General features: G+C 35.0%; 1 protein-coding gene across 1 annotated transcript in view; it reads left to right on the top strand.

Moving 5' to 3' along the window:
* Nucleotides 1-16,672, top strand: part of SEMA3C (semaphorin 3C) — a 149,626-nt gene that overhangs the window by 89,870 nt on the left and 43,084 nt on the right. Inside the window, exons 6-11 of the mRNA XM_080936134.1 lie at nt 291-381; nt 2,441-2,560; nt 5,028-5,170; nt 6,260-6,374; nt 7,868-7,937; nt 11,116-11,260. Coding sequence (XP_080792260.1) covers nt 291-381; nt 2,441-2,560; nt 5,028-5,170; nt 6,260-6,374; nt 7,868-7,937; nt 11,116-11,260 — 684 coding nt within the window. The remainder of the gene's footprint in view (nt 1-290; nt 382-2,440; nt 2,561-5,027; nt 5,171-6,259; nt 6,375-7,867; nt 7,938-11,115; nt 11,261-16,672) is intronic.

Below are 16,672 nucleotides of genomic sequence, written 5' to 3'. Positions count from 1 at the left end.
ATCTGACATGGGTGAGGAAGCAGACCTGAAGAGAGCTCTAGTTATAAATGTCATTATAATCATTGCTTAGATTATATATATATATATATATATATATATATATATATGTGTGTGTGTGTGTGTGTGTGTGTGTGTGTGTGTGTGTGTATGTGTGTGTGTGTGTGTGTGTGTGTGTTTCATAAGAACCATTTAAATTAAATTAATTATGATTATATTTTAATTTATTCCTTGTACTGTTCCATCTGTATCATGTAGTATTATCATCTGATAAATTTTTTTCTACCACAAAGGATCAAGTTTTCATGATTGACTCTAAATGTGAATCTGGAAAAGGACGATGTTCTTTCAACCCCAATGTGAACACCGTGTCTGTTATGATCAGTAAGTAGGAGCTTAAGGTGGGAAAGGGGATTAAACAATAAAAAACACACAACTTACAAAGTAGTTAAGATATTTAAAATTGTTGTCTATGTACATGAGAAAATCATGAATCTCTGTGTATTTATTTGCCTTTCCAAAGGTTTATTTTCATAAAAGTCCATCTCATTGTTTGTGTGGGTCTCTCAATATGCTGTGCTGTAAGGGTTTGTCATGTCCATTTGATTGAAGTCACAAAATAATATGAATGTTTCGATATATCTGTCTATGAAATGAAAAACAATGTTCTGAATTAGAATAACTGTTTTCCTCAATAAAGAAAGTATCTACTGTCAAGTCCGGTGGTCTTTTGCTATTTAGGTTACTGAATGTAGGACATATATATGTATGCACATATATTTGTATATATGTATATTTATATCTATTTAGATAGAAGTACACATATAAGTGTGTATGTATATTTATCATTAGAATATATATATACACATATACATATATACAGTTTTACATTTATACATATATATATATTCAGTTTGAAGATTCATTTAAATTTGTGTCTACATAAAAATTGAAACCTTAGATTCTTTCAAAACTGTTATTATTTAAGATTTTATTGATATAAAATGAAGCAGAAATTTTTCTGTCTTCTGTTAGAAGCACTGAGAATATGGATCAAAACATGAAATCAGTGTGCCATAGAGCTTTTTTTAATGCTTTAGGTATAATTGATAGTATAGTGTTTGATAGGTAAGGTTTGAAAGATGTAAGCCAATGTATACGTTTCTTTTTCTTCCATCTCCTGTAACTAAGAGCTGTGCTGATTAACATTATTAAAGAGTGGGAATTTACAATCCCTGTCTTTATGACTAATGAGCTGTAACAAATGGGAAATGATTATGTGTTATATTTACTTAATAGCCAAATCTATATACACAACAGATATTCAAACAAATGTTTTAACAGCTGAACTATTCAAAAGTGACTCATGATTATCTTCATTGTTACCCACTAAAATGTTGTCATGAGCTTTTGTTCTTCCTGGGAAAGAGAAATGGATGTCAAGATGCCTGTCGTTCTAGGTCTTTAACTGATAGGGGCTCTAGATCAAAACCCTATGAGCTCATTTTAGAAACGTTTTGTTCTGTAGTCTGTCCTGTCTAACTGATGCTATTGAGCAGGCTTCAAATGTCCCACTCCTGAGAGCAATGTAGAGCAGAGCACAGATGCAGGTCAGATCAATGGGCCAAACATGAAGACCTAACACTCCAGATATTGTCCAGCTGTACTGGAGGGCTACATTGCTTCTTACCAAATCAATATTTATAGCTTAGTACTTAGGATTAAAATTTAAATTAATCTTCAAAAATTTTAATGACATATATATGCATCTATCTATTCTAATGACAAATATATCATATACATTAATATACATATGTGTAGACACAAATGTGTGTGTTAAGCTAATTGGATAAGTCACTTATGAAAATTGTTTATTTTTAGACATAGGTTCTTTTCTAGGACTTTATTTGTTACAGAGTTATTATTAAGAAAATTGAGCTGTGTTTATGTTACTAGTAGCCTTTTACTACTGAAGATCAAAAATGTAGAATTTAAACAATTAATTCGCTCACCAACATTGTTTCTCATGATATTACTGTACTTTCTGTGTCATCAGGTAATAAAAGTTTATGTCTATCTTTTAGGTAAAATCTTAAGTTTTCCATGTGATGAGCACTATTATAATTGTATCTGATTTCTATTAATTTATGAATAAAAATATTAAGATTCAGTGTGCATTGAATGACATAGCCCTACAAACAAATTTGTTTCTTACTTTAAAAAAATAGAACAATTAGTTTTTGGATGTGCTCTAACCACAGAGGATCATCACAATAAGAAGAAATTAAATTGAGTGTTTTGTAAATCGTGGGTAACAGAAATTAATTGATAGCTACAGATGTCTCCTAGTGACTGAGACACTGTATTCTGCTGAACTCCTTGAGTATTAAAGTGAGTGCAACATGCATTAGAATTCCTCTGACAGTTTTTGTCTTTTGCACAGATGAGGAACTCTTCTCAGGGATGTACATAGACTTCATGGGAACAGATGCTGCCATTTTCCGAAGTTTAACTAAGAGGAATGCAGTCCGAACTGACCAACACAATTCTAAATGGCTGAGTGGTAAAAAAACATTTACTTCATTCTCCTTGTGGATGTCTTGCTTTAAACTAATATTTAATTCTATGTCGATAATTGGAAAAGTATTTCAAAACCAAAATATCAGGTTTTCACATGAGAAGTTATACTTCTATACTTAATGTAGCAAATATTTAAGATAAATAAATAGCCAGCATTCTTGTTCCAGTTGATGTAAGCATGATACCATAGTCATAGAGCTAGGTAAGTATAAATGCCAGCCATGATGAATACCTCCACTTGTTAAATGTTAACATGTCCCAGTTAAATGTGATTTTAGTTCTCTTAATTGCTTTTATACATCCATAAAATCAAATTGTTTTTATACATTCTAAATCAAAGGTTTTATTTTTTATAAATCCATGATTTAAGAGAGCACCACACATGGGGGAACCCATGGCTCCAGCAGCATATCTAGCAGAGGATGTCATTGTCTGACATTAGTAGGAGGCAAAGCCCTTGGTTTTGTGCAGGTTCATTTCCCCAGTGTAGAAAAATGCCAGGGTGTGAGATGGAAGTGTGTGGGTGGAAACAGCACACCATCATAAAAGCAGGGTGGTGGATGGGAGAGGGAGGTAATTATGAAAGGAATAACATGTGAAATGCAAATACATAAACTATCCGAAAGAAAAAACACAAACAAAAGCAGAAAAAAACAGGAGATAAAATAAATGGATCATATAAAAAAAAAAAAAAAACTCTGTGGTTGTTTACACTAAGAATCTGCAATGAGAATGAATTACTTATTACATTTTATATTTAATTTATTTATTCATTTTGCATTCTAATATTAGCCACCGTCTCTGCCCAGTACCCGCTCACACAGATCCTCACCCCTGTCATCCCTTCCTCTTCTCTTCTGAGAAGGAGAACCACTCCTGGTCTGTTTCCTGTCATCATCCACTGTCCTGCCCCATCCCCTGTTATAGCGTCCACCCCCTGCCATCCCAGTACATCAAGCTAATGCAGGACTTAGTACATCTTCTCCCCAAGAGGCCAGACAAGGTGTCCCAGAGAAAGCATTTGGATCCATAGGCAGGCAACAAAATCAGAGTCAGCTCCTACTCCAGGAGTTGGGGAACCCACATAAATACCAACCTTCACTTCGGCTGCATATGTGCAGGGATCAGGGAACATTAGGGCTATCCCTTGATCTTTTTGATTGGTGGTTCAGTCTCTGGGAGCTCCCAAAGGTCCAGGATAGTTGACTCTGTTGTGGATTCCATGTCCACTTTGAGTTACATAACACTATTTTTAAAAATTGACGAATATAAAATTGAAATCAAAGGTATAATGATTTTATGATAATACTTGTTTAGTTGTTTCAAATTCTTAGGGTCGTAAAGAATTCACACTCTGAGAGGAGAATAATTTGATTTTTCTCTAAGATTCCAATCAGTCTCTGTCATGCAGAGGGGGAGGAAATCACTGAGCACTTGCTGTTCTACCTCCAGGACATCTGCAAGCTCACTGAGAATTGCCTACTTAGTTAATGATGTAGTTTAGCATGAACCACCATAATTAAGCATTTTATTTCACTGATAGGGCAACATATGAAAGCACTGATGGTCATTTTACTTCTTCAAATTATTCTGCCGGTATATCTAGAAATAGAATATTCTAAAAAGTTGTTTGGTTCCTAAAATAAGGAAAACCTCTAAATCTGCACTGACCATGGTTTCCCCCTTGGGAGTTTACTCTTCATTCATTTGCAATATTTTAAGGAAAAAAGAGTGCTATGTTTCTCATGACTTCCTCTTTCCTCCTCCTCCCCCATCCCCCTCCAAAGTCCTATCTTCTTTTTCCCTTAACTGAAAAGACTTTTCAATGATTAGAGTTTTTCCCAACTCCTCCAGTTCATCTTAATCTCTTCTTTCATCCAGATCCACGCCGAAGTAATATTAATAAACTGAAATCAAATGCTATAAGATAGATGAAAAACAAATAAATTCTAATAAGACAAAACAACCAGGCCCAAAAAAGTGCCAAAGAAAAGCACAACAAACTCATGTAGGTACAGAGACGAACACATTTGCACACACAGGTGTCTCATAAAAACATGAAACAAGAAGAATAACCTGCACACAAAGACTTGTAAAGTAAAACTGGCATAAAAACAAAATAATTCTATGTCTTAACTTTAGAGGACAGTGCCCCTCCAAAAATCCCACTGAATTCATTTTGTGTTGGATATCTATGCTAGGTATGGGGTCTGTTTTTAAGAGGTGTTTGCTTCTCCAGTGAGACTCCCTTGAAGAAAACAAACATGCCAACCTAGAGCTATAGTTTGTCATGTTTATACTCTCCATGAGGTATATTGATTCTGCATTTTTCAATCTTGCCTATGTAGAGTGAATTATTCACCATTGGGGAAAATTTCATCTGTGTCTATTTCAAAGAATGGTATGAATATTTTTATTATGAGAACATCATCGTTGTATCTCTTTTGCAGAACCTATGTTTGTGGATGCACATGTGATCCCAGATGGCACTGATCCAAATGATGCTAAGGTCTATTTCTTCTTCAAAGAAAGACTGACTGACAACAATAGGAGCACAAAACAGATTCATTCCATGATTGCGAGAATATGCCCTGTAAGTGAGCTAGAATGTCTATTTAAAGAAAGAACTTAAATTATATACTATGCTTTTCAATATTTATTTGTGTTTTTATTATTTACTGCTAACAGTGAGTAAAGTATAAAATGATTTTTTAGTATACCAAGCATTTTAAAGTTTATGTGAGACAACTGTACTATATGTCAATAAAAATATTTAGAGAATATTTTAACTATTGTTTTAAAAACAGAACTAGTTTTGGCTACTTTTGTAACTTCATAAAGTGTTGTGTTCACACAAATAGGAAATTACATATTACCAAAGGAAATAAAATAATTCTTGTAAATAAACTGGGATCTCAGTAAAACATAATTTGGTAGAGCTAAATATAAAAGTGGAAAATTTAAAAATATGATTCTAATTTTAAAGAGCATCAGCATACTAGCAGTGCATATAAAAACTGTGTAGAATTTATGATTTAATCTTCTATAGGCTTATTATAAACTTTTGTTGGCTGCTTAATGATAATTTGTCAGATGTACTTATTGAAATGTTAGTTTCTACTTATCTTTAAATATTGCAATACTCTGTGGACTAGAACACAACTGTTTCCCATTGGACACAGAGGAAGACAAAAGTTATCAGTAGACTGCATAAAAGAGATATCCCAATAATGTATATAATATACAATCCACTCACAAATAATAAAAATTAAGCAAAACTATTGAGAGAACAGATAAAATAGAATTATCTGGAGCCACCTGATATGGACTATACCCATTCTCCTGAACAGAGTAAGCTTCAAAAAGCTAAACATATTCAGTACATTTCATTTATATTTAATAGAATAAATACTTTCCTCAGCAACAGGTAAATATTTATTGATTCTTCACATATAAAGATTTATGTCACATAGTATAAAATTTGAGCCATATACTTATATCTCTGCATAGTCCATTTCTTCTTGACATTGTACCATTAGAGATTATAGGTCCTAGTTTTTCGGTATGATGATTGCCTTTTCTATTATTCAGATTAAAATAAATCATGAATTAGACTTTAAGTTGAAAATAATCCACAATTGTTTCCCCAATCTTCTGAATTGTGTTTACCACATGGTTTTAGAATGACACTGGCGGACAACGTAGTCTTGTCAACAAGTGGACCACATTCTTAAAGGCCAGGCTTGTATGCTCAGTCACAGATGAAGATGGCCCAGAGACACATTTTGATGAGCTAGGTGAGTGAATGTAGAAATGAGCAGTGATTCTGTGGAGGACTTTAGGAGCATCCAGTGCTTTGGCAACGCCTCAGAGAGGATGCATTTTCCCTGGGTTTTTACAGTGTGAAAGGTGTTCAACCTTGAATGGGGATTCACTCTCCACTCTCCAGTATCTTTAAATATTTTAGTAACTTCTTTCACTAATGAGTGTACTGTTAATTCCTAGGACACGAGTGAGTATAGTGTGGGAGGATGTCTATGATTTATATATAGGTAATACGTGTACTTCTATAAATAAATCAATATTATATATATTTGTAATATTCTGATCTAAATTTAAAGTTTTTAAAATGAAATTATTATCTAATATGCTCATTTAAATTCTGATATGACTTAAATAAATTTGTATGAGTACATATACAGATATATATTTATGTTCCTACTGCATTTAGCATAATATTTAGTAGAGTTTAGGGGAAATTATTCAATTATTAATTATAAGATTTATGCTTCCAGGTTAGTTTTTTTTTAGTGATTCAGACTAAGTATTTCACCTGTGACAGAAAGCTTATGATCGCTGAATCAAATAAGGTTTAATAGTATAGCAATGACTAGCTTTCTGTATTTAATGTGACTTGTTATAGATCATGACGCCATGGTAGCTAAACTTCATTAAGAAACAACTCTTTTTAAACATTGTCCATTGAAATGTATAATATAGTCCTTCTCATATTTTGATTAATAGGATGACTTGAACTCTAAATATCAATAACAAAACACAAGGAGTTATAAACCTAATGGAGACTGTTGTTCACCATAAAAGGCATTTTTTAAAATTATCTTTGGTTCATCAGGTGTCAAATTTCATGTTGTAATTTATTGTTTTAGAAATACATATGTCTCTGCCTTATAATACCCATTAAAGTCTTGTTGTTAGAGGAATTGTTATAGGTAAGGTATTTGTGACAGTTTTGATCATAAGCCTAAATAAAGTTTAATTTCTTATGTAGGGAGGGCTTTATATAAAACATTATATCCAACTTTACAACTTCAAATCATAGGTTGAAAACAAGCTGACAATTTTATTATTTTAAAATTGAAGCTAGTATTTGATCAGCAAAGGACTTTGAGAAAACACAGAAATAAGAAACAGGAGAACAACTGTGCCATTTTTATCGTGGACAGTATGGTTAAGTTTTACTTTCTCTTCTGCCTTGCAGAACTAGGTTTTCAAATTTCTAGTCTGTTATCTACCATTGGGAATTTCCACTTAGCATTTAGACATCATCATTTTCATAGATATATAGTCTACATAAATGCCCCAAAGGCCAGGCTAGCATTTTATTTAAGTTATCAGACATGTATCATCACATCATACCAAATTGTAGTGATTTCCACAAACAGCTTCTTCAGGCCTACTTTTCATAGTTCAAATTGTTGTCTTGGGATAATCAAAAAGAAGCAATTAAAATTTTGGGAAATCTAAAAGACTGTTCTTCTATGTTGCATAGAGGATGTATTTCTGCTGGAAACGGACAATCCAAGGACAACACTCGTGTATGGCATCTTCACCACATCAAGGTAATTTTTCAACAGTTATAGCTCTTCGCTTAAACAACTCCTGGTTTTAACTTTTGTCAGGTTTCCAAAATATATTTGATCTTAATGATTTTCTTCTAACAAAGTTTGCAAAGATCTTTTAAAACAATCTCATGTTGTTTTCTTAAGAAAATAAAACTATAAAATTAAATTATCGAATAAAATGCTTAAAGTATTTTATTTAAATAAAAACTAACAATTCTAATAAAATCTGTAGAATCTTATATGTTTGTTTCCTGAATTTTGGTAGTAGTAATAGAAGTATACACAGAGAACTCAAAAGAGTGTACATTTAATTATTTAAATTTTATAATAAAGATGCATTAGAAAAACTAAAAAAAAAGTTAAATTTGCATGGAAATAACTTTTGGTTCTTTACTAATCCTACGGCAATTATTACAAGAATCTAACAAAAACTCAACTTGCTTTTTCTTCTGTAATATGATAATACTTTTAATTTCAAAAAAATTTAATAGGAGTCAGGTAGCAACTTTATTGTACTTTTCAGTACCTTTCTCATATACCAAAACTTTCCTGTGTACATTTCTGTAGATTCGTTTTGTACTAAGGCATTAGTAATAATTCAGCTTCATACTCCAGACATGTCTATTGGGCCACTAGTCATATGCACTGGTTCCTTTTTATTTAATAGAAAACTTCACCATTGTTATTGAAAGCATCCTTCTATAAGTGAATTTTAAATGTGGAAAGATCCTGGGAGATCCTCAGTGAGAAAGAAATCCTGTTGTCCAGGAGACACTGACAGTAATGGAAACAACAAGCATGACCTCACACATTTAGATATGGAATTGTTTGGGGTGTATATAGAGAGAGTTGGATCCTGAGGAAATTGCTGGTTAGCAAGTTTCACCAAGCCTCAGGTTCATCATGAGGCCCTATATTAAGGGATTAGGGTGGGTCATTGTAGAGGAAGATACCTGCTGTCCCCCATCTGACTTTTGCATGCACAAACACAGTTGCACACACTTGAACACAATATGTATATGTATATTCACATGTGCATTTGCTCTTACATCACACACAAAATAGATTAAGAAGGAGCATAAAATTCTGTGGTGCAATTGCCAGCAGCTCTGAGCTCTTCAAAATAAAAGAGTTGGCAGAATTACGACAAATCACGTTTGCACTAAAAGAAATCCAGCCTGCTGTCCTTGACAGTGTGCTTAGCTACTGTTCTAGCAAATGAGTAGTCTCACATCCACTCTCAAAGAATTGAGCAGCAAAATTACTAAAATTTCACTAAAATGCTGATTGTAATAAAATATTTTCTACTTTCATATTTATCAAAAGCATGATGTTTCAATTATTCTAACCTAATAATAATAGAAATCATTTTTTAATTAAAGATGTAAACAACTTTATGACTAAATTTACCTTAATACAATGGTCTTGAATTTTTTGGGGAAGAGTGGGTATGCCCAAGTCTGACTTTGCATGCATCTTGTGTGTGTGGTAGGGTACTTATGCACAGGTTGGGGGCAAAACCCAACGCCAGTGTCTCTCTTTCCGTGGGGTTATCACTACACTTCCCTAATCAAGTTATTGTATTCTCTTCTGTGGGTACTGGGGATTAATCTCAGACACTCATGCTTACAACTTCAGTGCTTTATCAAGTGAGAACTCTCCTCCTTCCTGGATCTTTTTCATGGTGTGATTAAAAAAATACATTCCAAGACAATACAAATGTCTCCAGATTCCAAGCAGGATATCATAGAACAGCAAACTTATGATAATATTACTGTAAAAAGATATGCTGTTCTTGTGTTAATGGAAATTGTTACAGGATGAAATCAATATTCTGCTTGGTTATTTTAGAATTAAAATTTCTATTTTATTTTTTTTTATTTTATTGAAAATAGATTTTTCCCTCACATAATATATTTTGATTACAGTTTCTTTCCCTCTATTCCTCCACATCTCTCATATGGTTCCACCCCCTTTTTGTCTCTCATTAGGAGGCTAGCAGGCTTCTAGGAGATAATAATAAAATTTAACAAATAAGATAAACCAAAAACTAACTCATTAGAAGTGGATGGTGCAAACAGACCAACAAAATGAAATAACCCAAGAGGAGACATAAGAAACAAAGTCATTCATCTGCACACTTAGGAATCCTATAAAACCATTAAATTGGAAGCCATAATATATACACAAAGGACCTATAGGTTGAATAGTGAGAAGAAAAATATATAAGTAAGTTAAATTAAAATGACAAATAATAAAACATTTTTGCTTAGAAAGTAGAAACGTCCTAATGTGACAATTATGAAACAGGAGCCTGCGAAGATGGCCTTGAGTCCTGTTTCCTGCACCTCGTCCTTGAGAAGAGTTTGTTTTCACAGTCAGACTCCCTTAGAGAGAACTAAGTTTGCACTTGCAAGTGGTTATCAGCTAGAGATTGCTTCTGGGCTCAAGGAAAGGGGTCTGCATCTAATTCTCTTAGCAATTGGTCCTCATCTAGTGCAGACCCCGGTCTCTGTTGAGTTCATATGTGCTCTGGAAATGTTGATTTGGAGAGCTCTGTTTCTTAATGTCCCCCTTTCCCCTTCCCCTGAGTTCCCTGAGCCATGTGGAGGAGGGAGTTCATGGGCTCATTCTATCAGGACAGTGTTACAAGGTCTTTCACTCCACATAATGTCTGGCTGCTGGACGAGGAAACATCTCTGTTGCTGGTGCCGAAATAAACTAATTAGAAATTTTGTTATTCTAATTCTTGGAAATGTTAAGAATTTTGCTCTTTTTACTTATTCCTGCATGAACTAATTAAATATGTCAATTGTTTATTATCTATGCCTTATTTCAAAATAACTGGATATTATTAACTTTTTAAGAATGTAGTATATCTTTATTTATACCTCTATATCTCCTTCTATCTATCTATCATCTATCTATCTATCTATCTATCTATCTATCTATCTATCTATTAATCAACTATCTACAAATGCCGCAACACACATGAAGGGTCAAAGGCCAACATGTGGAAGGTAGCTTCCTGCTTCCACATTGTGCATTACACAAATCCAAACAAGGATGTGAGACTTAGTGGCTGGTGTATTTACCCACAGAGCCATCTTACTGAAGTAACTGTAACATAGTTTAAGAAAAATGAAACAAACTCTTTTTTTCTTTTCATTTTCAGCTCTGTTTTTAAAGGATCGGCTGTGTGTGTGTATCATTTATCTGATATACAGACTGTATTCAATGGGCCTTTTGCCCACAAGGAAGGGCCCAATCACCAGCTGATATCCTATCAAGGTAGAATTCCATATCCTCGCCCTGGAACTGTAAGTACCCATGAAAGGTATTCTCATCATACTTAGGCAAGCATTACATTTATTAAGTATAACTCTGGTCCTCTGGGTATGCTCATTATAATTTTTCATCTTTATTGTTCCAGATTAATCTTTTTGTGTATAAGATTTTGCTAATTTGCCATATATGTAATAAAATGTGCTATTTTTATAAGCACTAAGATTACCAACAAAATCTCAGTGAGATCTTAGAACAACTTAGCTAATATGTACACACACACACACACACACACACACACACACATACACACACACACACACACACTCACATGCATACACCCACTTTTCAGGGTTTTTTTGACAATGTTTATCTGAATAGCCTTGGTCAGCATAAATAACCAATAAGTAGATCATGCTGCTCTTGAACACACAGAGATCCACCTGTCCTGCATCCCAAGGTCTAGAATTAAAGGCATGTGCAAGCATGCTAAGCCTGCTATTTGTGTGTGTGTGTGTGCATGTGTGTATGTGTATGCATGTATGCGTAGATTACATTATTATATTAAAATATAAATAAAATAGTGATCTCATCTTATATAATGATGACATGAAATATTACATATAGATGACTCAATTTAAATGTGTTTTTCAACTTATGTGTCTGGTTGAATGAACAGTAGTTAATTTTTAAAAAAAATGAATGAAATTTTTTTTTACCTTTTTCAAATGAAAATGCACAACTTTCTAGAACCTTTGGGGATAAAGTTACCTGAGTTCTAAAAAGAAAATTTATGACTGTCAATGTTTGCATAAAAGAAGTTAAAATGGCCTTGGGGAGATGACTCAATTGTTAAATTCTTGCTCTTGCAGAGGACCCAGGTTCAATTCTCAACACCTGTGTGGTGGTTCACAATCATCTACCACACCACTCACAGTGAACTTAGTGCCCTCTTTTGACCTTTGTATGTACCAATCACGCATGTGATGTAATATGTTCATATAGGTGAAACACTCAAACATAAAATAAAACTAATAAGCACAATTATAAAAATGGGCTGGAAGTAAGGCTTAGCAGTTACAAGCATCTGTTACTCTTGCAAAGGACTCAGGTTTGTTTCTCAGCACCTATATGTAGGTTCCCAACCAAACATACCTCTAGTTCCAGGAGCTCAATGCCCTATTCTGTTTTTCTTCAGGGACCAAAGATACATGTGGTGCACATATGTACAAACAGATAAAAGACTGACCGATCTCATAAAATGAATAAACCTAATAAAATATCAAATGTATTTAATAGCCTACCCTGTGCTTAAAGGTCTTAGAAAAGTAAGACCAACATAAGTTCAAAAGTAGTAGATAGTAGGAATATGAAAAATCAGGTCAGGTTGGTTTGAGACATGGTTTCTCTTTGTAGCCTTGATTGTCCTGGAACTCTGTGTACCGGGCTGATCTCCCTAGTGCCAGGGTTAAAATGTGAGTCACTACCATCTAGCTTCATGACAGATATTAGTGAAATGTACATGTAAAAAACATGTACATGCAATCAATCCAGTACAATATTGTTGGCAAATTCATGAGATCAATTGATCCCTAGCTGAGCTAACAAGAAGAAAAGGAAGACTCAAAATATTAAAATTAGAGAATACTCCAAGGAAATGTACCCAACTGTTTGGTAATATGGTTATATCCCAGAAATCTTGATAAACTAGAGGGTAAATTATTAAACACATATGACCTGCCTGAGTTAAATCAAAAAAAAAAAAAACATAAACAACCTTAACAAGTAACAACACACAAGGATACTGATGTAGCAATAAAAGCTCTCCCTAAGAAGAGGACCAGATGTGTTCACTGCTTCATTCTACAAAGCTTTTATGGAAGAGATGACAAGATTAGTGATCAAGTTGTTCATAAAAGTTTTAAAAAGAAAGGAACACTACCAAAATTATTCCACTGAAGTATTAGTCTCTGGAAGGTGAAACCACATAAAAATATAACAAAATTAAATAAAACCTATGAGCTGCTCTGAGAAACACAGATAGAAATATCAATTTTTTCACCCTTCATTCTTCTCTCATACAATACATCTGAACCATAGTTTCCTTCCCTCCACCCCTCCCAGTCTTCCCCCAGCTCAAGTCTCCCCCAGATCCATTGATTTTCTCTTTCCCTTCAGGAAAGATGAGGTCTCTAAGAATGTCAACTTAACAAGGCATAACAAGCTATAATGGGAGGGGGACGTTTGGTCCTGTAGAGGTTTGATGTCCCAGGATAAGGAGAGGGTGGGTGCGTAGAGGAGCACCCTCATGGAGGCAAAGGGGAGGAGGGAAAGGATGGATGTGGGGTAGGGGGTTTGTGGAGAGGTAATTGGGAAGTAACTATCATTTGAGATGTAAATGTATGGAAGGATTAATAAAAAATAAAAATAAAAATTACTAAACACAAACTCTCATTTCAAGGCTGAATGAAACAGCACAGTAGGAGGAAAAGGGTCCTAAGATCAGTGAGAGAGACCTCCACTTCCACTGTTAGGTGTCCCACAAAAACAAGCTAAACAGTCACAGCATGCATGCAGGGGGTCTAGTCAGACCTACTCAGGCCCCAGGATTGCTGCTTCAGTCTCTGTGATTCCCTATAAGTCTTGCTTAGATGAGCATGTGGACCTTGTTCTCATGGTTACCATAACCTGCCTGGCTTCTACAGTCCTTCTTCCCACTCTTTCTTGTGGATACAAATGTTCTTAATAAAAGTCTTTAAAATCATATTTAAGATATGCATCTCACCAAGCTTTCTAAAATGTTGGTTCACTTTATTTTACACCACAGGAGAGCATTTTTATGCTGTCCAGTCCTTTATTTCTGAATGTTTATGTTATTCTGTGAAGGTTTTTCATCATCCACTAAGCTTAAAGAAACTCTGTCTCCTGAAAATTAAAAAAACTAAGAAATAAATAAAAATAAAAGACTTAATCTGAATATTGATGTGTGTGTGTGTGTGTGTGTGCTTGCGCGCACGTGCACATACACACAAGGAATAACTTGATTATTTTTTGAAAAAAATATTAAAATTGCTATTAATCCCTAAAACAACTGTACTTAAATATTATAATTATTATGTCTGGCAACTAGTTTGATTATAGAATTTGCAATTCTCCTTGAAAGTAGTGTCTCCTTGATGTTTGCAGCTCAAAATACTCTGGGCAGAACTCTGACTAACCACTTCTGAAACGAAAGAAAACCATCAGTAGATAGAGTCATCTCGGTGTGTTTCAAGTTTGATAGTAGGCAAAGCTGATCTAGGAGGAGAGAGAGCAAGGAAAGGTTGAGAAATTTTCATGGGAGTAAAAGTCTCCCTTCATTTCATTAAAATTATTTCATATATTTCCAGAAGCCTCCCTAATAAGTTGTTCAGTTGTGAATTATAATCGTAAATGACTAGAATGACCTAATTCAGTTTATACTTGAATACAGGAAAGTAAGAGGTGTTCATAATCTAGTGTAGTTTCTCCAGCATGGGAACAGATAGCACAAAAGCAACAGAGTTGCAAACTCAAGAAAACCCTATGGACCCTCCTCCTGTTACATAAGTGAAACCCCCATTAAGAAACTGAAAAGGAAACACATCTATTAAACCAGGGCCTCAGAATCTCATGAAGAATGTTCTGAAGCTGACTTGTCCTTTCCTCTCTCTCTGGAACAGATTTTCTATATTATTTGTTCCTTTTCTCAACCAAAGACATCCCAGCAGTAACTTAAAATCAGCCATGGTGGGAGATGATCATGTAGTCGAAACCAGCCTCAGTTCCCACTATGGCTCTTTACTCATGTGACACCTTAAAAGCCACTTTGACATGTGTATGAGGCTTTGAGCATCACACAGAAAACCACTGTCGAAAAGCAATCATTGGGTACACTGTGAAAAGTGATCAACCCTTCTCCGCAAATAAACCAAGGCTAAATTGGAAAATTCTGCTAACAGTCTCATTTTTTAAAGCTCTTAAGAATAAGCATTTTCCTCCCTCCTAAAACAGTGTGGAATAAGCCAGGGATTAGTGACACACATCTGGAACAGACTCTGTGCAAAAAGGGAGTAGTCAGTACTTAAGACATGTTCCTATAATGTGGTTTCTTACATCTGGTATTGAGACCGCAACAGCTCCTTTAAATCCAGAAATTGTCAGATGAGTGGCCCTTTGGGAATCAAAGGGGCAGGGTGGAGGAATGACCCGAAAACTCCTCCTAGAAAAGTATGCTTCCCTGAAGTTCTGGTCACTCCGCCCTGAGCCCAGCATAACAGCATGAAGTCAGCTTTCTAACTCAGTTGCCAGTGGAGGCCTCAGCTCAGTGCTTCCTGCTTCTATAGCCAGAATATCTTCAGCCAAGTGAACTTGAACAGTCCTTTTCCTCTAGGGTCAAGAATGCTTTCCCTGTCTCTGAAGCCTTCCCAATGAGGGATCAACTGTGATTGTCATTCTTCATTTCTACACACAGTAGTCAGGTTGCTGGGTCAACCTCATAAATATGAAGCTTTGTTTTTAAGGAAAGGACACTGCAGAAATCTTATACCCCCCCAGTCTCGTGTTCCCTGTAGGTGCTTCCTTCAAAGCAGGGTGTGTAACTGTGCAAGCAAACAGCCCAACCAGCAAGCACAAGCTAAGTGCTGGGAAGGTTGCCAATTGTGTCATAATGTTTTCCCATAAGAATCCCAAGTTTGTAGGAGAAACAAGACACCTTTGGTATGTTGCAAAGGGCATCCAGAGACTGAGACTGTGGCTGAGATCATGCATCACAATATCCTTTTGAGGATAAAGCTTCTCTAGACTCTTTGTCTAACCTGTATGTCCAGCTGAGGCAGAGCCTAAGAATGTGCTCATTTTAAACTCCCATTTAGAAGTGTACCAGAACCATATCCTCTGGTATCCCAAGAACAGTTGCCTAGGCAGCACAGCTTGTTTGCTGTTCTACAGGTTTCTTCTGTGACACTGGCAGTCATGTTTACCCACGATTCTAAATTTGATTTCTTTATTTTTTGAGATTATAGTTTAATTACATTTCTTCCTTCCCTTTACTTTCTCCATGGCCTCCCATACACCCATGCTCCTTACTCTCTTTCAAACTCATGCCCTTTTTGTTTTTTCCATGTGTGTGTTTATAAGTGTGTTTGTGTGTGTGTGTGTGTGTGTGTGTGTGTGTGTATACTTCTAAATATTACCTGTTTAATCCTATAATGTTACCTGTATATTTATTTTAGTAAGGTATGTGTGTGTGTGTAAATAGGTAGGTAGATAGGTAGGTAGGGGTCAGTTTTCAGCTTCTACCTTGTAGGTCTTGGGGTTGGAACTCAGATCATCAAGTTTGGCAGTAAACTTGCTGTGCCCTCAATACCTCGGCACATTGATTTTTAAAATAGTGACTCATTCATGTTTCTGACAGTTGGTCCTGAACC

The sequence above is a fragment of the Micromys minutus genome (assembly GCF_963924665.1).
Source record: "Micromys minutus genome assembly, chromosome: 23".
Classification (NCBI taxonomy): Eukaryota; Metazoa; Chordata; class Mammalia; order Rodentia; family Muridae; genus Micromys; species Micromys minutus.
This window is presented reverse-complemented; position numbering and strand designations above follow the sequence as displayed.